The sequence below is a fragment of the Ascaphus truei genome, chromosome 5 (assembly GCF_040206685.1).
Source record: "Ascaphus truei isolate aAscTru1 chromosome 5, aAscTru1.hap1, whole genome shotgun sequence".
Taxonomy (NCBI): Eukaryota; Metazoa; Chordata; class Amphibia; order Anura; family Ascaphidae; genus Ascaphus; species Ascaphus truei.
Window position 1 is genome coordinate 101,953,373 of NC_134487.1, and position 25,490 is coordinate 101,978,862.

General features: G+C 43.9%; 1 protein-coding gene across 2 annotated transcripts in view; it reads right to left on the reverse strand.

Annotated features, from left to right (window-relative positions):
- Window positions 1-25,490, reverse strand: part of WIF1 (Wnt inhibitory factor 1) — a 91,291-nt gene that overhangs the window by 27,593 nt on the left and 38,208 nt on the right. For both annotated transcript variants that reach the window (XM_075598947.1, XM_075598946.1), the window contains exons 3-5: window positions 7,771-7,879; window positions 4,113-4,253; window positions 3,389-3,484 (exon numbers count right to left, since the gene is read on the reverse strand). In XM_075598947.1, the coding sequence (XP_075455062.1) occupies window positions 3,389-3,484; window positions 4,113-4,253; window positions 7,771-7,879 (346 nt within the window). The remainder of the gene's footprint in view (window positions 1-3,388; window positions 3,485-4,112; window positions 4,254-7,770; window positions 7,880-25,490) is intronic.

The following is a 25,490-nucleotide window of genomic DNA, read 5'->3' on the forward strand; positions in this document are numbered from 1 at the left end:
TTCCTCTTTCTGGAAAGCTCAGCAGAGAAGTCTTGAAAAATGTAAACTGGGGTGTCCTGTATTCACAACTGTCCGTTTTTCGTGTAGTGGCGTAGGACTTTCTCCTTATCCATGTAGTTGGTGAGCTTTGCAATTGTCATCCGCGGTCTTTTCTCCTCCGGATTCCTCAGAGGCCCGATTCTGTGTACTCCGTCGAACGCAAGCAGAAGATCTCACAGATCCAGTCCTAACGGTTTAGGAAATTCTTCTGCCACGATGGCAAATGGCTTGTTCTGCGGTATATTCTCAGGTATTCCCACAAACCTCAGATGACATCTTCTAGGTGTGTTTTCGAGATCGTCTCCCTTTGCTCTAAGCAGCTCTTTGGACTGAGTGAGTTCCCGCACCAGCAATTTTAGTTCTGCTATATTGTCTTCATTGTTTGTTTGAAATTCTTTGCTCAGCCTGCGAGATTCTTCCGCTCTGCTGAGACAGTTGTATTTTGACATCTTCATCAGAGTTTTGTATTTTCTCTAATTTCGGGTCAATCGGGTTGATAGCTTCCTGATGATTTTGATGAGGTTCCCCTCTGACATGGATTCAAGCTGAACGCTTGCGTTTTCAGCGTCCGTGTTTGCTAGGTTTTTTTTTTTTTTGCGTTTTTCTGGTTTGCTGGCTTTAAATATACCTTTTTTCATATCTGAAGATGTTTGCAGGAGGAATTTATCCATTTATCTGTAAAATGTCCAGTCTTAGAGGAGGCGGTTTAATACATCTTTGGACACATGCACACCTGTATATAAATAAACATCCATCCACATATACTTGTATATATTTATTCTTCCCCTTCAAAACAGATTGGCAGGTCACCAATTGCGATTAGATGCAGTAGGTTTAATCTTCCGCCTTACTTCAGCATAGTATTCCTTGGATTCCCCAGTTCTGTACCACTCGCATGCATTTATATGCTAGCATTAACATTAACAGTCCTGCACATGTTCCTTGCTCATATCTTCAGGTGTAACTCCTGTCATTTAAAGCTTACCCCCCAAAAGTTCCAAATTTGCCTGGGGACCTTGTTTTGGTGTCACTGGGGGTCCCTCGCTCCCCAGGGGTTAGAGGCTTACCAGTGTCCACGTGAGAGGTTTCCCCATCTGCAGTGCACTGAGCGGGCCCTCTGGAGATCACTCCTTCTCTCCCCTGCAGCACTTACACGCAGATTGAGACTCCTCCCAGCTCTCCCCTGTCAGCGCGTGCACCGAAGGGACATTCCCTGCAGCCGGGCCAGCCGAGCACCGCGCGCCTCCCGCCCTCCGGAGCAACCGCAGGTGTCCTCACACCACTCCGGATGCAGGTCAGCGTATCCCCTGGCGTGCAGCCACGGCCATCGGCTCCGCTTTGAAGCTTTTTACTTAATTATTTATTACCCCCCACCTTCCGGGAGCTGCTCCGGTGCCGTGACCTTGCCTCCGAGAGGCCCGATCCTACTTGGGCTGAGGCAGAGGGTGCGGAGAGTCTCTCTCCTCGAGCACACCCGCACAGTGGCCATCTTGCCCGGCCGCCTTCCTGGAAGTCTTCGGGGTTTTTTTAAAGGTATATAAAATGTGACATTACTATTGTAGAGGAAGAAAGAACTTAGGCCCAGATCCACAAAAGGGTGCTAAGCTTTAGCACATCTTTACTGGGACTTAAATATTTAAGTAACATCAAAGAAAGGCGCTTCTGATTCAAAGACAATATATTATTTCAACATCCAACACCGTAATATACCACGCTTTTTTGTTTGGATTAAGCTAAGCAGCAGTGAAAGTTGAGCTCTCTGGGTAAATGTAGAGCTCCTGAATTTTTTTTTGTAAGTGCAGGACTCCTGACAAATTAAGGATCCATGAATCATGTCAAAGTGATGCAATTGTCCAGACAAATAAGAAAAATGCTGCACACCTCAAAATATGAACAAAAAAATAGATACAGTTACCGGTGCTCCAATGTTTGTACGAAAGCCTGTGATCAGTCCTGGGTAGATGATAGAAGGAACACAGGGCACAACGGATTTAGAATATTCAAACTCATTTATTGAGCCAACACTATCATGTTGGCTCAATAAATGAGTTTGGATATTCTAAATCCGTTGTGCCCTGTGTTCCTTCTATCATCAAAGTGATGCAATTACCATGTTGTTCACTCTATGAGATATGGAAAATTGGGGTGTTCCCAGCACACAAAGAAAATATGACGATTTAACACTGGAATATGCCATAAACATTGTATTGAAACAGATATATAAAATACAAGGTATGCTATAATAATGCAGACTATGTGTACATATAGTGAAAAAATAAGGGGCGCTAAAGTGAAATAAGTGTAAATTATAATCTGTTTTAAGGTTACTTCATACCATAAGGGTTGGTGGGTCCTTTAAGAAAGTTAATGATCTGCAGTCTGAGTCTCGATTCCCCTATAAAACAAATTGGAAGGTAAGAAAAAACTCTGGCGCATAAACTCAATGGTCTCTATGAAATACAGAGCTTACTGTACTTGTTTTGAATGCTTCATCCTTAGGCACCTCGGCACAGTAAGCTCTGTAGTGTAAAATATACATTTAATAAAATACACAATAAAAATATCTAGAATATAACTTGAGATACCTGAACCTTACGTGAGCTAAATTATGTATAGCACTTTATGCTTTAATGTATGTCCTACTTGGTAAATGTCCATATATCTTTAATCCATTGGAGCAACAAAGAGCTTATGATATATAGATATATGGGTAGAACCTTCAAAGACTCCAACAGGAGGTTTTAATTATATTCTAGATATTTTTATTGTATGTACACCTAGTGTACAAGATCCTAAGTACAGCATTATTGCAGCATTTATTACATTGTATTTTATATATTTGTTTCAATACAATGTTTATGGCATATTCCAGTGCTGAATCGTCATCATTTCTTTGTGTGCTGGGAACACCCCAATTTTCCATATCTCCTAGTTTTGGGAGGGCTCACGGTCCCTCCTTTTGTTCCTGTGCACCGAACGTAGTATATTCTTGTTATATTTTGGAGTGCTGCCTATAACCCCATACTTACTCTATGAGACATAATCCATTAGTGTGACTTGAAGCTGCATTGCATTTGGTAATGAGATTTGATCTCCAGTGCTTCTTTATGAAACAAATATGATTTGATACTATTATGGATGTTGGCACAATGTTAGATTTGTCACATAAACTTCCTGTTTCTTTGGTGTTAGCTGAAGACTAGGGCATGGGATTGATGTCGAAAGCAGCATAAGAAAGGTGTTGGACTCATCTGAGTAGAATCGTACATTTGTGTTTTACAAATTATTTTTGATGAAGGTGATTACATTGACTGCTATTTTTTTGTCTGGGAGAGAAGCATAGGCTTACCTTTCTCACAGTGTGGACCATAAAAGCCATCAGGACACTCACAGACATGTCTTTCATTGCAGAAACCTCCATTTCTGCATCCTCCAGGACATTTTGCTTGATACAGAGAAAAAAAAGATGCATATCACAGTTCTGAGCAAATACAGCTACACTGAAACAACAAAAACGTTAATTTCTCTCAAAAACTGCAATCCAAAATACTCTATTTAGAAATATAATTTTTGTACGTGACAAAGCATTTTTAACAAGGCATTTTATGTATTGCACAATTACCCTTTTTTTACTATTAAGCTAAGGTACTTGACCGCTCATATTTTCTAGTTTGGGGCGAGTATAAAATTAACCGGTATTTTCTCACTCAGGACATCCTACAATTGTGTTTTGTTTATTGGTTCCATCTATTTTACATGATTGTGTTAAAAGACTCCAGTAACTCCATTCTTCATTGAAGATAAAAGTTCCATGAATCCATCCTCTGTGTAGCATATTCTAGTTTGATCTTTCTCAAATAATACTGTATAATAGGGATGAGAAAGAGACTAATAATTCATTCAATATTTTCTGTACAGATATCTATGACAACACCAGTTTCAGCAAAAATTGGATTATTTGCACACTGATATATACTGTAATATATTAATTATGTGTGAATTGACTTACATTAGCAAAAATTCATTAAAAAGATAATTGCTTATACAATTGCAAATGTATATCTTTCAATTACCTTGCTGACACGTCTTGAAAAATATGGCATTCTGTGGTGTTTGGAGTATGACGTTTCCTTCCGAATTCATCATTATTACATTGACTTCAAAGGCTGCAACGCCGTCCTGATTACCAAGGCATGGAAACCCAACCTGAACAACTAAAACACAACACAATTAATACCCATAAACTACGTGAAACTGTAAAGCCCCAAGTTACTTCTGCTATGTAACAGGGTTATATGCTTTGCAGTACATGCATATAGACAATTACAAATGAATCAAATTCCATATATGACGTACAGTAAGAGGATCTAACATGAAAAAACACTTAGGGAGGGAAGAATCCCCAACCGAAGGAGCTTATAATGGTGCCCACACATCACTTGAAATATATAGAATATTATACTGTACTATGCTATACAGAACATATTCTACATTGTCAATACTGCCACCTTGAAATCCAAAAAGGCAATTGCAAGTCCAAACAGTGTACTGTATTGCACATGATATATTAACACATATTTTTACATAGGTACATCACCATTTCTAGTCTAATATTTCTATTTTTCTATGTATGAGTATTGCATATAATGTAATAAGGGTATTTAGCCTGTATATATAGACACAGCTTGTATCAAAGCCACCAAAATGCATTAAGATAACATAATTTTCTGTTTGGCACAGTACATTTTGTCTTGGGTCAATTTATGCCCTTACACAATGTATGAATCTTGTGGTTTGCGTTTCATGCATCAGAATGTTAAATATCTTGGTAACCGTGGCTAATACCATTTCAGACATATTGAATGTAAGCGAGAAAAGTGAAAACAGTGGATAACACGCATGCAAGTTGTTTATTAAATGCAATGTCCTAATGTCCATATAAGATTTTACAAACTTAGCCAACAATATCTATTAAGTATATAATCCACTTATTTTATGATTTTCCCAGCATAAATGCTAAACAGAAATAGAAAATTCAATACTCAGAATAAACATACTATATACCTGTTTAGCTTGTAAACAGGCAAAATAAAAATAGCCTTTTCTATTCAGTGTGTGTAGTACAGCATAACAGAAATAGACCATATTACATAGACAACATTATCACATAGACAACATTAGCAAAACCTCTAGTGACTACTTTTCCTAGCACAGTTCATGAAAACATTGGGGCTGATGTAATCAGGGCAGATTTGAAGCAAAATTAACACATGTCCGCCATTAAGATAACATTAGTAAATGAGGCGCTAGCTTAGCCAATATAGTAAAGTACAAGCAATGAGCTACCCTATGCTTACTCTATTTATGTCAAATGTGTGCAGTCTCTCGTGACTCTATATGACAGGTGTAAAACATGTGTAATTCTTACTAATGATAGCAGTAACAAAATTACTGTCAACATCATCATAATTGCATGGAGATCAGAGATTGGGCATGGGAGAGTCTGCGTTACTAATGTATTGTAGTTTTCTAAAATGCATGTAAAATCCACCCAATTCTAAACTCATGGACAGGGTTCATTACTAGGAATTAAGCAGGCCAATGCCTCTTGACAGGCCCATCAAGAGAACAAACATCAGACATCTTATATAATTGCTATAATACATTCAAAGCTTTACTGAATTTATTTCTGAAATGTTTACCAATTAAATAAGCTCGAATTTGATTAAACAATGTCTTCCTTCTGTCAGCATTACATTGCCCTTTCATCCAGCTTTCCCACGTCATTACACTAACTCTCAAACTCAAGTAAACCCATTTTACAGAGAGTGTAGCGCCGCTGTACATAATTTTGTTTAATGTTTTAGACCCCTAATGGGAAATAGCTACAGAACCGGGACTTTGGGAACAGGAGTTTAAGGTGGATTTTGGGGGGAAAAAAGGGTTAGAATGTGTATAAAGTGTTGCTGATCAGTTCTACCGGTTGTTCTATAAATACATCCGCGAATCGTGCATGTTTTGCGGGATCGCGTCTATGTATAAAGACGGTGTATTTTAGTAGTAAAATAACCCAATGTAACATCATTGCCCAGCCAGCAAGTTCTGCAACCACGTTTTAAATCACAGTGCAGGAGCATGTCTTAAAACCAAGTTGTAGAATCCAAGTTTTCAAGCCCACGTTTTCAAGCCTAAGTTTTAGAAATGTATTTTCCTGTAAAAAGGTATGTGTAATTCATCTCTATGGAGGCAGTCCTGGTAATTCGATTAGCCAGGATGTCTGCATACAGATGATGGATCAAAAGGGAGGATGGAAATAGCGAGGTGTGGACCTGGTTGAGAGGAGAACCAGGTCCAGAGACAAAGGCTCCCCACGGGGGAGACTCTTTGTTTTCTCAGATGCTGTGGAGCCTACCCAGCGGGAGGTATGGGGCTGGCAAGGGGAAGCCGTTGCTCGTAGGCACGGTTCCCATTGGCCAGTTCGAATTTCCCACTCACCAGATACCTGAGCCCCTCGGTACGCCCCCTCCTCTGACAAGGGCAACAAGCCAAGCCTCCCGTCTGTGAGTGGTGGCTGCACTACGATCCGTGCGCTGGTTGGTCGGCAGTCCCTGTTCCATGTTAGGCATAGAACACCAAAATCTATGTAATGGGACTGCCCGATCAGAGAACCAGACATACAGGCTTACGGAGAGCATCCTGTAAAGTATCAAAAGTGCTATGCTCGGAATAGCAAAGCACTGGGTACGGAGGTGCCAGGGAAGCCTAGCCTAGCTGAGGACAAGTTCTACAGTCATGGCCAAGTTCTAAGAACGCGGCCAAGTTCTGAGAACGCGGTCAAGATTTTACTTGCTCCAGGCTTAGTCCAGTGACACGACCGGCAGGTGCTCAGCATAGAGGTGCCGGAGCAGCTCAGCCAAGTGGAGTATAAGCGCTGGAAGCAAGGTCTCGCGTCCAAGTTCTTAGACCAAGTTTTGAGAATTGGATGGCGCTGAAACCAGTGGGGAGAGCGTGGTGGCTCTCCAGAAAAGAGTACAGTGTGTTCCTGGACGTGGAGCAGACAAGGTAAGTCTTTCTGAAGCAGGCGCCCTGCACCTAGTTGAGGCTAGTGTCTCTCCCCAGACTCCAAGTTTGTATGTACTCCCTTGTATATGCATATTTGTGTGTCTGTGTGCTTGCCCAAATAAACCCCATTTATTCACCAATGTTGTCCTGCCTAGTGAATTGATCCCGGAAGGTAAAAGATGTTAAAAGTACTGGTCACCTGTTACACCATTAATCATACATTCACTATTATGTTTGACATTACCTTATATTATATATTGCATCATTATAAAGAACCTGAACCAACTTTCCAGGAATTTGCAAAACAATCTACAAATAACACAAAAAGCATATTCTGGTCACCTGTGTTTCACAAAGAGCTGAGTGTTGCAGGTATGTGTGAGGTTATGTACCTTCATGGAGCAAAAAACAGTACCACATGTTTCGCAGTGAAAATCTCTGTTAATATCAGTAAGCTTTTTCCATTTGATACACCTGATGTTAGCTTTTGAACAACTTTTTGGCCCAGTGTTGGAGCTTGAAAACCAGTGTTGGAGTTTGTGTAATCTCCATAGATTTGTTTGGTTAAACGACACATACATTGATCGTCATGATCTCCAAATAAACTCATTAACTTAATGATATATAGAAATACATATCTTAGTGCGCCAAATAATGAATAGGACCAACCTGAAGCTTTGTGTGGAACAGTTCCCAGTAATGGCATGTTTACAGTTGGATCAGCCATGATTCCTTTATCCAGAGAGCGAAGAGACAGGAACTCATAGAAATATTCCGCCTGCAACACAATGCATGGAAATACTGTGATAGACTATAAATCACCAGAGACAAATACAAGGCGTCATGCTTACTGTAGGAATCCAGAATGTCAACGATAAATCATTGAGAGTGGGAGTAGCTCAGTGAGTAAGGCCTCGTTCAGGGTGCAGGCTTCGGAGGGAGGGAGGGCGTGCTGCTGTGTGTGCTGCCGTGAGAAACAAAGTATTCAATTTGAATACTGGTTGTCAGGGTAGCAACTGCCCTGTCTCCGAAGCCAGGAGTTGAAGCTGGCTACAGTTTCAATAAACGAAAATTTCGTTTTTTGGAGCTGCAGCAGCGTCACAGGGACTTAGGCAGCCAATGAAATCATTCTTGAGAATGATTTCATGACTGTAACCTCGATACTTAACCTGCCGTGTGTAACCCCTCCCCCTCCTCAACGCTGAAAAGTCTGCTGGGGGATAAACACAGATCGCCCAGCAAACTGCTGCACTGCCGCCGTCCCGCCCTCCCTCCAACTCCTGCAGCTGGCACCCTGAACAAGGCCTAAGAGACACTGAGAGTTTGAAGCAGGGGAGCCTGGTTCAATTCCCGGTGTCAGCTCCTTGTGACCTTGGGCAAGTCACTTTATCTCCCTGTGCCTCAGGCACCAAAAACATAGATTGTAAGCTCGTCAGGGACCTTTGCCTGGAAAATGTCTCTGTAAAGGACTACATAAAACTAGCAGCGCTATACAAGAAAATGTTATTATTATTATTATCACAGAGACATACAAGGCGTCATGCTTACAGTAGGAATCCAGAATGGCAATGATAAATAAAATCTTTTTGTGGAAGCACAGTGAACACAAATAGATCAGTACAAGTCCTAGCTGTGTTCTTGTTATCCAATCAAATTTAAAACTCTATATTTTTAAGATAATATAGTGAAATTTGAGGATGCACCCAAATCTACATCTACTGTATGGGGGTCTATGTATCAAGGCAAAATTGGTGCAATTGTGAGGCAAAAAGAGTGCACAAGATATATCAAAGAAAAAAACCCTAATGACTTCAATAGGAGTCGGTGCCGTGGATTCTTGCTGCTGTGCTCGTGGCTACGGTGAGTCTGGCTACATCTGTATGGTACAGATATTTTGCTCCACGTTTGCCCTATGGGCTTTATCTAGCGGGTGTTACTCTGAAAAAGGCTGCACCCCGTATACACATTTTATCACTTATCAGAAGTTTTAGAAAATTATGAAAAGCATAAAGAAAAAATTTATATATATTAGGCCCGGGCCATAGAGGGGTGAGGTGATCCGAGCCGCGCTGACGCTGAGGCTCGCCTGCTGAAATCTGGGCGATTTCATGCCCATACAGGCGAGCCAGCGGGCGCGATCGGAGCCGGGGGGAGGTGGTTGGAGGCGGGGCAGTGACGTCGCTGGGCCAATCGCCCGCGACGCACTGACGTCGACGTCACGGCGCCGTGACGTCGACACTGCTGTGCTGTGATTGGAGGTTTTCAGCCGACAGCGCGCTGAAAAACAGCTTGGCGCTCGGCTGAAACCTCCATCTCGTTAGCACGCCTGCGGACGCTCGCGTGAGCCCCCTCTCAAGGCATCCTCATTGAGGATGCAGGGGCTCAGCGCGGAGCGTCCGCACGCCTCAGCACGGCCTGTCCGTCTATGGACTCGGCCTTAGAGGTGTGAACCTATACAAAATGCACTCGCAAAATATTCCACTTTTATCGTTTTAATTACACATTTTTGCAAACCTTTTCGCCAGACTTCTAAGGGCTAAGAATGTTGCAAAATTAGTCATAGATTTTGCAATTTTGTACATTTTTTTGGCAAAATATCACCATTAATAATAATAATAATAATAATAATAATAATGTGTTGCTAGCAAAGTCTAAAAATACTTAATATTGTTTCCACAAAAAATAAGCACCATCAATAAATAAATCCATCCAATTAAAAATTCACGCACTAACAAATTACACATCAATTCATGAAAGCTGCGAATGATAATAACAGTTACAATATGTTGTACTGTCCATTATAAAGTGCCCGTATGCCCTCTTTAATAAGAAACAGGTCCTGATTAGTTCTTATACGTAGAAAAAAAATAATTGCACTCACATAATACACAGATTAAATAAGCATATAAGCATGTACACAACGGTGTCTCACTCTTCCTGAATTAGTTTGATTAGATTAGTTCTTGTCCTTTAAATCCGAGGTCACAGCAGCAGAGATGTACTGTAGAGAATATAAATATCAAAATGAAAACACACACATGACCAGTCTACTAAAGACCGCTCTCCCTCCATTAGAGAGATTATGAGAGCTTTTTCCGGGTGCAGCAGTGTTGGGACCTACAGATGGGCCACACAGTGATGTGGTTGTAGGCTTAAAATACTTTGGCCAACGAATTGAACTAAATGACCCTTGCTTATGAACAGGTAAGTATTTAAATATATAATATGTAAGTTAGATGAAGCACTAAACCTTTTTGGCTTTTGTTATATCACTCACAAGTGCATAATATACCCAAAGGACCACCTTGGAAGATGCCGACAAGCGCATGGTGAAACTAAACATAGTTTTCACGTACTGTATCTATCATCTGCAAACTTAATTTGTGGTGCTAGCAGATAGCAGAAACACTCAGAAGTCAGGAGAAAGTTGGGAAAAGCTGGTTGCTGCTTGTACCACGAGGTTGGGAGCACACACAACCTGCCTGCATGCTCCAGAGGGCTTACATTTTGTGACGGTGCTCGTCTTTGATCAGGAAGCGGACCCGCAGGGCTGAGGTAGGGATGCAAATTAACAGACCAGAGCCCAGGGACAGAGTATCCGTAGTCGGTAAGCAGGCAGGAGGTCAGGGCTGGTTGCAGTGGTGCAAAGTCCAAGCAACAGGCAAAGGGTCAGGGCAGGCGGCAGGCAGCAAGGTCGGGGTCACGGCCCGAGGTCAGCAACAGGGATTCCAATTGAACAGGCTAGGAATAGCAACAGGCTAGCCTCAGGAACAGGGAAGGCTCACGAACAAGGAATGCTCAGCAACTAGAACCCAAGGTGGCCAGGAACACAGGGAAACTTATACAATGCTCAGGCAGGGGCTGGAAGTCACTGGCTGCTATTTAAGCCCTTGAACAGGTGCTGCCAATATAGCAGGCCGCCAATAATCAAAATGTCCACAGCAGCCAGGTAAGACTGGAACCCTTATACATTTGACCAAAAGCTTGCTAAAATGATAACAATCCCTTCTATAGCACTCTACTGTAGTTTTCTCCCCGAAGTTGGAGAAATAAAAGAGAACACATGAGGCAGGAATTTCTTGATTGCGATAGAGAAAGTTTATTAAATTAAATTGAAAAGTCTGCCAATTGGAAGCAGAAATAAAATCTGTAAATGGGTGAAGAAACTGAAACTTGAAGCACAGATGCGTATGAATCTGAGTGTCTTGATGCAGGCCCCATACCAGTAGAGCGTGTGTAATTGTGTAAGGCCCTACAAGGTGGAAGAGAAGGTAGTCTCTGCAGAGATTACAATGTTAATATGTCCCAGTATAGCAGAGTCACCTTATTTAGCATTCTCCTCTACAGAAGAGAAATAGTTATATCTAGTAGCACAGCGGAAGCCTGGAAGGAAAAACAAAGTACTTGTTAATAGCCAAGCAAGATAAGCGGAATCAACAGGTTAACACCCATGAGAGGAATTGGTAGGCTGCTGTTGGTAACAATGGTAAACCTAGAGCAAATCATGATGTAGATTTCTGCAAACTCTCTTTTGTTAATTGGGAGGCTTTGGACTTGGCAACAGCTGGTGGGAGAGTACCCCTCACCTATAAGGCACGCAAAAGCACAATATTACTCTGACAATCTCCAGCAGAATACATCAAACCCAGCTAACTTCTGGAAGGTTATCAACAATATATTCCAGCCTTCTAACCATCAACAAACAAGTAATATCACTAAGGGGAATATTACTCTGACAAACCCCACTTACATTGCAAATGCATTCAATGATTACTTTGTGGGGTGTGCCACTAGCTTATTAGCGAAACGCAGCCCATACTACAAACCTGAATCTCATCCTGGGAATACCCATATAGCCCCAGCCCCTCCCAACACTGCCCACAACTTTCAATTTGGCCCAGTATCCGAAGAGGAGATTACACAAGCGCTCCTCAAATGAAAACTAAGCAGCCAATGTGGACCTGACTTACTACAATCTAGGTTCCTACGACTTGGTGCCCCAGCCATTGCCAAACCAATTGCTTCCATAGTCAACTTTATCCTGTCTGCAGGCCATATCCTTAAGACCTGGAAAACTGCCAGAGTTGTCCCAATCTTCAAAAGTGGGGACAAAAACACTGTCTCAAACTACAGGCCAATCTCACTTCTCCCAATTCTATCCAAAGTCATGGGAAAATGTTTCCACTCACAATTAAGCGATTACTATACCAAGACAAATTTCCCTAGCTAATTCCAATCTGGCTTTCACCCCAAACACTCCACCATAACTAACCTGCTAAAAGTTTGCAATGAAATCCAGTGTGGAATGGAACGGGGACAACTCACTGGTGCAATATTCCTAGATTTTGCAAAGGCTTTTGATACTGTTGATCATGCTATCCTGATGAACAAACTCCAGAGCTCTGGAATAGGAAAGCATGCTTTAAACTGGTTTCAGTCCTACCTATCAGGTAAATCCCAACATGTGTCCATCTCAGGCTTTAACTCCAAACCCCTGGATATCACCTGTGGTGTCCCACAAGGCTCTGTTCTGGGGCCCCTACTCTTCTCAGTGTTCATCAATGATCTTCCCACAGCTAGTAAGGAGGCCTCAATACACATGTATGCAGATGACACAATCCTATATGCACACAGCCATAGCCTCTCCGACCTTCAACACATACTTCAGTCTGACTTTTTGAGACTCGAAAACTGGATTTCCCACAACAAACTGTTTTTAAACACTGACAAGACTGTAACAATGGTATTTGGGACCAAAACTAAATATTTTAAAGCTTCCAGCGACTGAGCTCCAGATTAGAACCAACACTAACATGAACCTAACCCCTGTCACTAGTTTTAAATACCTGGGCATATGGTTTGACCCCCACTTAACATTCGGGATGCACATTGATACCCTGACAACCAAAACCTATGCCAAACTAGGGGTACTTTACAGGAACAAATCCTCCCTAAGTCTCCTGGTCAGAAAGCGTATAGCACAGCAGATGCTTATGCCAATTATTGACTATGGAGACATAGTATATGGCTCGGCACCTCAAACCCACCTTAGCAAACTTGACACCCTCTACAATTCAATTTGTCATTTTGTTCTCCAATGCAACTACAACATACATCACTGCGAAATGCTCAAAGAACTAGATTGGTCATCACTCGAGTCTAGGTGCAAAGTTCACCTTTCAAATTCTTTCTGGGCAAGCTACCCAGCTATCTGAACAAGCTCCTCACCCCTACCACATGCAGCACTTATCATCTGAGATCTGACTCCAAAAGACTGTTCATGGTCCCAAGGCTCAACAAAGTATCCGGCCGTTCCTCCTTCTCTTACCGTGCACCCCAAAACTGGAACAACCTACTGGAGACTCTCACAGCCACCATGTAAGGAATCCGCTCCGCGGTTTACTGGTTGCTTTACCGTGCAGACTTGTGCAGTCCTGGAGCACCTCTCCTGATGTTTGCTGCAGCCTGGATTCACTCACCAAAGCAATACACACTCCCTCTGGTATCTATTGCACCTGTGCAGCCTTTCATTGCAAACTATACTTGCATTCACTCATTAGGGGCAGTACCTTCACACCCCCGCCGGGGATTGGCCCGCTGGCCTTTAAGTATTGCTTGCCCATAATGCTCCTTGCCGAGCATAGTCCTAACTGGATGTCATCTGTTTTGCCACAAGCTCTCGCTTGTTCCCCTTTGCTGATACCAGGTCACGCCCTGCGTCCTTCAGCTTCCTTCAAGCCGCTTGTTCTCCCATGCTGATTCCAGGTTACGTCCTGCATCCTTCAGCTCCCTTCAAGCCGCTTGTTTCCTTGTGCTGATACGAAGGTATTCCCTGCGTCCTTCAGCTTCTGTTCCCCTGTGCTGAAGCAGAGGTTTCGTCCCTGCGTCCTTCAGCCTCCTGGATTCCTGCACTAAAGTAGAGGTTCGTCCCTGCGTTCTGCAGTCTCCTGGATTCCTGCACTGAAGCGGAGGTTTCCCTGTATCTACAGCTTCCTGGTTCCTGGGGCCTACTCTTTCCCTAATATAGAGAGGCCGTGTCCTGGTTCCTGCGCTGAAACAGTGGATTCCCTTGCCCGCTCAGGACTTTTGCGTTGTAGCACTGGTGCACCCGTACAGCAAGACGGTGTGCCATTCTGGTCTGCCTACCATCTCCTGTGACCAGCACCATGGGCCATGGTCGTCGCTCGCGCAAAGGCCAACCCCGCGCTCCTAAGCTGAAGCGGGTCTCTCCTATCTCCTTGTTGCCAAACTCCTGCATGGACAATGTTTATCCTGACGTCTCCTGTTCTGACCCTGGCTTGTACAACGACGACGCTGTCTTCTCCAATCCTGATCCTGCGACATACGACTACGAACTGCGCAACCCGGATCAGCCTGCGCGGTCTCAGGTCGGTGCTTTTACAACCCCACCTCAGCCTCGCGGTCCGGTCCTGGTTTGTGGCGAGCAGAACCTTGACAGTATGCTCGGCCCTACAAACTCGGACCCCGCTGAGGTGTGGGTTGGTAAGTTTTTTCCTAAAAACCTGTCCCAGCCTGTAGACCAGTCCCAGTTTGAGGATAATTATTTGTGCGATATAATACCTCTGATGGAAGATCCGTTTATGTTGGAGGGCTTGACTCCCTTGCAAAAGAAATGCCGTAATAATCTGGTTTATAAGGCTTACTGCCTCAGAGACTTAAAACAGTATCTGGCCAGTGTTTTGGCCATTGCTAAAATTGCCTGCTCCCCTGATTCCCCTTTGACTGGGGAGGAGCTGTGTCCTGTGGAACTAGTCAACGCCTGTAGTACACTCAATGCCCTGACAAAATCCTTGGACATTCCTATAGTATTCCTGGAACCTTCCGTCATGGTGGCTCTCGCTCACGAGACGATGCATGTACTTTCCCGTGCATTGGATGATTGCTTGTTAAAACAGGATCGTCTCTTAGCCGCTCACGCCGTCGTTTGGCGGTATCCCTCGGCTACCAGTCCTGTTGCTAAACCGGGGGACGTATCTCTCTCTCCGGGAGATAACCAAACAGAACTATTACCAATATCTCCCAACGTAGTAACTGCCACAGTCCCAAGCTCTGATTGTATACCCGGGTTCCCTTACACTAATGATATGTCTACATTAACCCCTGCCGATCAGTCCTGTGAGGTCCCCTTGGAGAACACATATGTGTCACTAACTAACACTAAGGTTCTTGTATCAGAGAATAAGTCCCTTAGTTCTCCTATTTCTAGCTTTGAATCCCTCTCTCTAGGTCTTGAGGGTTTTCCAGCTTTAACCTCTGCTAGGCAGTCCTGTGTACTTTCCCCGTCAGAGAAAGAATCCCTAAGTTCTGTTCCCAGGGTCATTTCTGTATTAACCCCTGAGGGGCAGCTCTCTGAGTCTCCTTTGATAATTCCCTGTTCTCTGCCAGCCACGGGCACGCCCCTAGCTCCAGAGGAGAGATCCCTTGTCTCTCCTAATACAGAGAAAAAATTACCTATGTATTACTCTCAGGCAATGTCTGCATTAACCCCTGTAAATTCTTGCTGCCTCCAAGTTAATGCCTTCGTTGTAGCCTCAGAGAATGAGTCCACAAGTCAGACAGCAGAGGTTGCATTGAGGGATTCCCATAACCGTACGGAGTCTCTAGATATTCTTTGCTATAAATCCCCTGCTTCAGCTCAAGTTTCCGCAGTTTCGTCTCCGGAGACTTCGGCTAAAGTTCTGGTTCCTGTTAAATGTATTCAGGAGTCAGGTTTTTCCCTAAGCTTAGTCACAGAGTTCCTTCTCCCGGGTATTTCACTGAACCAGCCTGTCGCCCACATAGCGGTGATCCCTGCTTCAGCGCATAGTTCCCACATTATGGAGTCTGCAGTAAGTTCTGGTTTCCCAGACATCCCTTACCAAATACCTACTTCAGAGACCAGTACAGTTATGATTAACCCCCGTGTACTGTCTGAGTTCTCCTCCTCTTTAAGCTTAGGGTTAAAGGCATACTGTAGTCTGTATGTCTCTCCTGGGGTTCATATTATGTTCCCAGGAATGTTTGCTGACGCACGGTTTTCTCCCAAAAGTGACGCTTTTCCATATAGATTAGTAAAAAGCTTGCACACTCTTTCTCTTTTCGCTGAATTGTGTCTTTCTAGTTTTGAGACTCTGAGAGGTAATGATTCCCCTTCTGATTCTGAAGCTCTTTCTACAAGGAGTATCCTGTCTGGGGGTCCCCCTGATTTCTCTCTCCAGGCTAATTCTCCAGGGATCAGCATATCTGTGGTCACTCCCTTAGTACTGTCTGAGGTCACCATGCATATATTACAAGTCCTGGGGTTTAACTCTGAGCTGTTTAGCTGTCCTGCCTTTGCTGAAACCCAGTCCCTCAGTACTGTGTCTAAATATGCCCCAGCAAACACGGGGTTACTCTGGGAAGAAATTAAAGCTCCTGTCTTAAAGGGTATTTTTTCTCACATGTCCAGCAAATTTAGAATCTCAGTAAGTGTTTCTATGTCACTTATCAATACATCTGATTTTTTCTCTAATCAAACCCAGATACCCTCACTATCGGTTAGGAGTCCTGTGATCAGAGATTTTGCACTAGAAAACACACCAATTCATGTTTTTGTCAGGTTAGGTACCCCTGTGGTTAGGGCCATTGCAGTTTTAGAGAAGACTCTTTGTACTCCTAAGGTGCATGTCATTAAGAGTTTTCATAGTTCATACTTGCTGCTTGTTGATTCTCAGGGCCCTGTCATTGAGGTACAGACTTCAGATTCTGATGTTAGCTTCCCTCCCACCACTACCCTGGCTCTGCCTTTTTCTCAAGCTACTGATTTGAAGATCCCAAGGACTATTCCTGATTCACTGACAATATATTCTCCCAATGAAGATTTCCCAGTATTAGAGAGCTCTACTGTTGTTCGCTTCTCTGCTCCTGCTAAACCATGGTTTTGTCCCTCGGAATTTTCGGTTGCCCCTGTTATTTCCTCTCAGTTGGAAATACTCTGTACGTATCCCAAGATTTCGGTCCCTATGCCAGGTTTACTGCTTGCCTTGTCACCTTCCATACCAATACCGGGAGATGCTTCTAACCAGCCTATACCTTTACTAACTATTACTTGGGAGCCTTCTAGAGGAAAAATTCCTCGCAAATTCCAACATGCAGTGGTCAGCCAAGACTTTTTCTGTTACAAAGTTTCTCCTGGTGTATTCGATCAACTATCAGGGCCGCTGATTCTAGATTCAGGTTTCTTTATTAAGGACTGGGCTTTCAGTGGGGGTTCTTCTACCGTTTTTGCTCTGGAACTCTCTGGTTCTTCACAGCCCTGGATTTCCAAGACATTTTGCAAGGCAAGCCATGTACCAAGGATGTTTCTTCCATCAATCTCATATCCTAGAACTGTACTCACCAAGGAACTGCTCGTTTACGGATCCCCTTTCCACCTAAAGAACTTTAGGAACAACTCGATGTCTCCGAGACCCATGGATGGCCCTGTCTGGCCGCAGTTTTCACCATGGGGTGGGGGTACACTAAGGAGTAACCACGAGTCTCTGGACCACGACTCTACCCCCAATCCTAGACGGTTCAGCAACAATTCCCGGTCCCCCAACTCTAGGTGTGCTCATGTTCGCCCGGAGGTCTCGCGTGAAGGGGGGGGTACTGTAAGGAATCCGCTCCGCGGTTTACTGGTTGCTTTACCGTGCAGACTTGTGCAGTCCTGGAGCACCTCTCCTGATGTTTGCTGCAGCCTGGATTCACTCACCAAAGCAATACACACTCCCTCTGGTATCTATTGCACCTGTGCAGCCTTTCATTGCAAACTATACTTGCATTCACTCATTAGGGGCAGTACCTTCACACCCCCGCCGGGGATTGGCCCGCTGGCCTTTAAGTATTGCTTGCCCATAATGCTCCTTGCCGAGCATAGTCCTAACTGGATGTCATCTGTTTTGCCACAAGCTCTCGCTTGTTCCCCTTTGCTGATACCAGGTCACGCCCTGCGTCCTTCAGCTTCCTTCAAGCCGCTTGTTCTCCCATGCTGATTCCAGGTTACGTCCTGCATCCTTCAGCTCCCTTCAAGCCGCTTGTTTCCTTGTGCTGATACGAAGGTATTCCCTGCGTCCTTCAGCTTCTGTTCCCCTGTGCTGAAGCAGAGGTTTCGTCCCTGCGTCCTTCAGCCTCCTGGATTCCTGCACTAAAGTAGAGGTTCGTCCCTGCGTTCTGCAGTCTCCTGGATTCCTGCACTGAAGCGGAGGTTTCCCTGTATCTACAGCTTCCTGGTTCCTGGGGCCTACTCTTTCCCTAATATAGAGAGGCCGTGTCCTGGTTCCTGCGCTGAAACAGTGGATTCCCTTGCCCGCTCAGGACTTTTGCGTTGTAGCACTGGTGCACCCGTACAGCAAGACGGTGTGCCATTCTGGTCTGCCTACCATCTCCTGTGACCAGCACCATGGGCCATGGTCGTCGCTCGCGCAAAGGCCAACCCCGCGCTCCTAAGCTGAAGCGGGTCTCTCCTATCTCCTTGTTGCCAAACTCCTGCATGGACAATGTTTATCCTGACGTCTCCTGTTCTGACCCTGGCTTGTACAACGACGACGCTGTCTTCTCCAATCCTGATCCTGCGACATACGACTACGAACTGCGCAACCCGGATCAGCCTGCGCGGTCTCAGGTCGGTGCTTTTACAACCCCACCTCAGCCTCGCGGTCCGGTCCTGGTTTGTGGCGAGCAGAACCTTGACACACCACCAGTCTAAGTTCTTTCAAATCTAAGGCTGTCTCACATTTTAATCTGGTCTGTAACTGTTTCATACGCCCATAATATATATTTTCTTTAACTGTGCATGCAATGTCTTGTATATAATGCATACCCTGTTCATTTATGTAACTGTATTTGTAACCATGTATTATTTGTCTTAACTCTGTGTCCAGGACATACTTGAAAACGAGAGGTAACTCTCAATGTATTACTTCCTAGTAAAATATTTTATAAATAAATAAAAATAAATAATTAACTCCCCTGTTGTGACTATGAGGTTGTGGTGATGCTCCATGACAGGACATGGTGGTGGAAGAGGAAGGACCTCCAGTGGAGGAGTTTATCTTTCACAGGGTGACAGAGAGTTGTCTGTGCTGAACATGCTTGGTGAGTAGAAACTAGGATTCCCTGAAGATCAGAGGGACACGATGAAAGCTAAAGGATAAAGCTATGTGTTTCCCAAGAACTCTGATTAACATCCCAATGGAAATACTCTGATCCCTCTGAATCTCTGCAATACATTGTTGAATGCTTAGGAACTGTTCTACAGGGGTACCCAGAGATAATGAAGGGGTATCTAGAATTAAAGTCTGAAGTATCTGGGAAGGACTGGGGATAGACTTTTCAAAACAACATGTTGTAAATCCCAGAGATACTGTTCTTGGGGGAAATTTGGTTCTTGGCGTATAAGTAACATATCATCTAGATAAAACAGAAAATTAATGTCCATTTGGTGAAGGTGAGCTATACTGTAACAAACTTAATTAGTCTGATGAAAGAGTATGGAGCATTTAAAAGACCAAAAACTAGTATTGCCCAGTGGTAGATCTGTTTCATCCATTTGAAACTTTATAAGTCTCCTTTACGGTACGGATATATTAATATTGAATGCAAAGCTAAACTAAAAAGCAGATGTCTGAGAGACCTTCTATGCGGAACCTTTTGTGTTTTAGGAAAGAATGAAAGCCTCTCACATTAAAAACTGGGCAGAAGAAGCAATCTGAACCACTTTGGAGGCAGAGCTGTCCTTTTCTGATCTCCGATGTCATATCCCACAATGCCTTGTGTAGCGCTATGCAATGCATTGTCGGGTGTAACTCCAAATAGCAGTGTCTCTGATGGTGGTGCAAGCGTGCAGACTCCTGCGGTGAAGGAACCTACTCTTTTTGAGACAGGAGCTGTATGGAACTAACTCTTAATTTAGAGGCTAATTCAGTTGCTCTATAGAACTGTTGTCCCTTCTGAATCTCACGTTCATCTTTGTCCAACATACAGTAAAGAGAAGGGGACCTGTTGCATCTGCAATTCCAAAATGCACGTCATGAAGTTACTGATCCCCTTGATCAAAAATAATGGCACACCCAAGTAAATAAATGAGAGCTAGGTCTATCTCAGGACATACCAGAGCTTGAATATCCAGAAGAGCGTAGTAAAGTCTAGCAGTTCAGGGTCAATTTCCCAATGAGAACGACATAATTGTGAGTGAGAGATTTTTCCAGCCAGATTGACTCTCACCATTTCCCCCCCTTACTCCTCTTACCCGTCTCACTAGTGGCAGAGGATACCTTATAAATACCCGTTCCAATCTTCATTGAACAATCTAGGAAAAGATGAGTAAGTGCCAGCAACGGGATCGTTTGAGGAAATTCTCCCCAAAGTAGGGTTAGGGAACAAAGAGAAGCTACTTAAGATTAGAAGGGGTGATTGCGAGAATACTCTCAATTGCAGAGAAATGTTTGGATTTTTTCTTTAGGAACATTAACTCCAGGAGGGATGAATGTAGACTGGAATTTACAACATTTTCTTAGATAAATCCTAAAGAGGATCTGTGATTGGTTATTTGAATCTGATATTGCATGAATCCTTTATTTGAAACCATATCCTAGGTATTATAACATATATCAGTATATTAATACATTTGTATTTATCTTTGTTAAATAATATCTTCATCAAGAGATTACTCTTCTAGTGTAGAGTTGATTTCAGCGACCTACGGTAGGTAGGAAGTTTCTTTCACCTTGCATAATTTTTTCCTTTACACGTCGTCTTTATATCTATATGTAGCACCCTTTTCCCTTTCCTATGTGAGATTGGGTCCCTACCAGTGTAATATGGTGCTGGTGCATACCTGGCTGGTAAACAGGAGGCTGGAGATTTCCACTGTGGTATGGGGAGTACATCAAAACAGGCTCACGGATGGTTTCTCTGTAGTGGCAGCGCCTCCAGCCCCAGAGGAGTCTGATGCGGCCAGAATGGACATCAGGGGCACTTCTTCTTTAGGTGGCCAGCATACTTCAATTATCACACCAGAGTTGGGATAACTGGGGTTTGTTGACATAGCAGGATATATAGAATAATCACAGATCATTTCCCTGAAGGCCAGTACCCAGAGCTTGAGGCCCAGAGCACCCCTCCTAAGCACACCTTACCCCCTAACACTGCAAGGCCTCAGCCTACTCCTTTTGGGGAGAGACTCACTGCTGCATCCTCATACTCTGAAGGACAGCCCAGAACTAATATTACACTCAAGAATCTAGTGGAAACCCCCTCCTTTCCAGTGGAGTGGCTTGTAAGCCGGCCTCCTATACTCATAGGCCCCCTTACAATAACAGGCAAATTCTGAACTTTATTGCTAACATACACACACAACAGTATAACAGGCCCTGCATAATCTACTCCTAACACTGCCCACTCTTTACTGGGACTTATAGTGTTATAGGGGCCAGGGAATCAGTAGTCCAAGGGGACTTGGCTACACTCTCCCTCTGGTTTTCAAACAACCTCCCGACCATGCAGGAGGGCATAACATCCATCGCATAGTTATATATTGGAACACAAAATGCAATGAACATTTCCACAGGTCAAACAGTACATTAAGACTGTCACTAATAGTGGGCAGGGTCAGGCTTACGCCTCAGGTTCTCCACGCTATCTGTCACTGTCACAGAATAGCAGCACTTGCGGCCATTCTCTGCAACATACTCCACCCTGTCCAGATGTACATTGCGGCCGACATGCCATGTCTTATTTAAGTAATTAACTCATTCCTCTCGCTGATGTGTATTATTGCCAACTCGTTGCATCACATGGCCTATAATAGCTTTACGCACCCACTCCTCCCTGCGCATATCGGCCATGCGCATTAAATCTTCTGGAATGTAGGGGTAATCATATTCTTCCAGTCTAAACCGTTGGACCAGCACCCTATGAGCATGACTACTATTAGTGAGGTTATGCCCGTAGGGACCATGATAAAGCACTTGCAGCACGAAACATGTTGGCCCGTTTATGCCTCTTTTTTTATGGTCAATTAAACTTAATTTTGGAGTTACCCTCTCTACTTTGCCTTTGTTCGGGTGGTGTGACGCAAACTTTCTCTTCTCTTATGCCCGTAGACCTTGCCTGGTAATACCCAGTATATGGGTCCCACCCACAGAGGCTCACTAGCCGAGTCCTCTCCCTCTGGTTTTGAGAAAAGTCCCTCTGCCATCTCAGCGCAGCGATCACGCATGATTTCTGCCTCCTGCTCGTTAGAAATACAACCTTCCTCCTACCAGTGATCTATTTGTGACCCCCATTCTAGTACGAACCTAGTCCGTTTTAAATGTATTGTATGTCTTTATTTATATAGCGCCATTAATGTACATAGTGCTTCACAGTAGTAATACACATGGTAATCATATAAATAACAAATAATATAAAGAACAGGTCATGAGAATACGTGCTTCAGACATAAAAGTAACATTAGGGAAGAGGAGTCCCTGTTCCGAGGAGCTTACAGTCTAATTGGTAGATAGGGAGAACATACAGAGAGAGGAGGAGGGAATTCTGGTAAGTGCGTCTGCAGGGGGCCAAGCTTTATGTATCATGTGTTCAGAATATCCACAGTGCTATTCATATGCTTCTTTAAGCAAGTGTGTCTTAAGGTGGGTCTTAAAGGTGGATAGAGAGGATGCTAGTCGGATATTGAGGGGAAAGGCATTCCAGAGATGCGGGGCAGTCAGTGAAAAAGGTTTAAGGAGAGGGCATTAGATACAAAGGGGGTAGAAAGAAGATATCCTTGAGAAGAACCCAAGAGTCGGGATGGTGCATAGCGAGAAATTAGGGTTGAGATGTATAGAGGGGCAGAAGAGTGTAAAGCTTTAAAAGTGAGGAGGAGAATTGAGTGTGTGATGCGGGATTTGATAGGAAGCCAGGAAAGGGATTTCAGGAGGGGAGAAGCTGAGACAGATTTAGGAAAGAATAGAGCGATTCTGGCAGCAGCGTTTAGGATAGATTGTAGGGGAGACAGGTGAGATGCAGGAAGGCCGGACAGCAGGAGGTTACAGTAATCAAGACGGGAGAGAATGAGGGCTGAGTCAGAGTTTTAGCAGTCAAGCAACAGAGGAACGGGCGTATCTTTGTGATATTGCGGAGGAAAAAGCGACAGGTTTTAGAAACGGTTTGAAAATGAGAGGAGAATGTGAGAGAGGAGTGGAGTGTGACCCCTAGGCAGCGTGCTAGGGCTACTGGGTGAATGATCGTACTTCCAACAGTAATGTGGAAGGAGGTAGTAGGGCCAGGTTTGGGAGGAAGTATGAGGAGCTCTGTTTTAGCCATGTTGAGTTTAAGGCGGCAGAGGGCCATCCAGGATGATATCGCAGAGAGAAATTCAGAAACTTTGGTCTGTATAGCAGGTGTAAGGTCGGGGGTTGCAAAGTAAATTTGTGTGTCGTCCGCATAGAGGTGATATTTAAATGGGGTACATATCCCTTAAATAGTGGATCCCACCACTGCAATGTTTCCGCCCCTTCGGTCACCTTGTCTGGCATACATGCAATAGTCGTCACAGAGGGAATAGCCAGGGTCATTATGGGAGTATCCGGGGCGAGGGGACCGGGGCTTGAAACTGTGGTCACCGCCAGCTCCTTGGGGACTGAGTTCCGGACTGGGAGAACAATCAGAATGGGGCATCGGTACTGAGCGGGACCAAGGGTCAGAACAGGCTAATCCTGAACTTTATTGCCAACACACACACAACAGTATAACAGGCCCTGCATAATCTACTCCTAACACTGCCCACTCTTTACTGGGATTTAAGTGTTAAGAGGGGCCAGGGAATCCGTAGTCCAAGGGGACTTGGCAACATATATATATCGTTTTGATTTTTTTTTTTATATATACACACAAGTATTGAATGCAGTGATCTATATACAGTACATGTATGTTATGATTGTTACATAACTCATTATTGAATGTTTATTCTTAATGAGTGTTCTTTTAATAGATCGATTAACTAATCGTGCATTTCAGTACTAGCATGCTTGTGTATACACAAACAATATGATGGCATCATGATGTTTATGCTTACTAGCTGTATAATTAGAGTTGGCAAATTGTTCTTAATTGTTGTTTTCATTGATGTTTCTCTTTTCTTAAGTATATCCCCTTACAGTATGAGTGCAGTTTGCTGCATTGTAAATGCGGCGGATGCAACATACAGTAAGTGTGGGGTCAAGACCTCCTGTTTTCCCAGTTTGGGCAGGAACATCTTGCAGACACGCACAGCAAAACTTCCGGTGCAAACTCGCATTTAATGAGGAAAGTAACACCTTGACAATTACTCTTTGATAAAGCATTGGATGGCGTGAAATATTTCAGAGTTATTTGCCTGATTCATTATGCCTCCTTTTATACTGATATGAGCCGGATAAATGGTTTTAAATTTGTATACAGGCATACCCCGCTTTAAGTACACTCACTTTAAGTACACTCGCGAGTAAGTACATATCGCCCAATAGGCAAACTGCAGCTCACGCATGCGCCTGTCATCATGTCCTGAACAGCAATACCGGCTCCCTACCTGTACCGAAGCTGTGCGCAAGCAGGGAGACTATAGAGCCTGTTACAAATACGTTATTTACATCAGTTGTGCACGTATATGACGATTGCAGTACAGTACATGCATCGATAAGTGGAAAAAGGTAGTGCTTCACTTTAAGTACATTTTCGCTTTACATACATGCTCCGGTCCCATTGCGTACGTTAATGCGGGGTATGCCTGTATTGTGTGCTCTAGCCCTAATCCTATACAGTAGTGCAGGGGTGCGCAAACTATTGGAGTTGCACAGCCCTCCCCCCTGCTTGCTCCCCCCGTTACCTCGTTTAACAGCGTCAAATGGCGCCGAAGGGTCATGTGACGTCATGTCGTGACGTCATGTCGTGACCCCAGTGTCATTTGACACCACGTTGCCATGGCGACGGGTCATGTCACACATCTGAATCCCGGTAAGTGAGTTACAGAGGCCACACACGATCCCCCCGGCATTACATTTAAATGCCTTGGGGAAGAGCACGCCAACCCAGGAAAATGTTGCACCCAGTTTGCATACCCCTGCAGTAGTGCACCGCCATTTTTTTTCATCTCACCGTGGGATTCCTCCTTTTCCGTACTCACATCCAGGCCGTGATTATCATAGCGTTATTTCTGCCTATTGGCCTACTGTACAAGCAAAAAGGGCAGGTCTAAAGTGGTACCCAAATGATTGTACTTAGTATAGGATGTAATTTTAGGCGCCGGTTTGTATTTTGTTTTTGGTGTTTATGACTGACTTTGTTTTTGGGTCAGTATCTCTTGGCAGCCTTGCCTTATTATTTTAAGGTATTCAAGTGTTTATTATTTC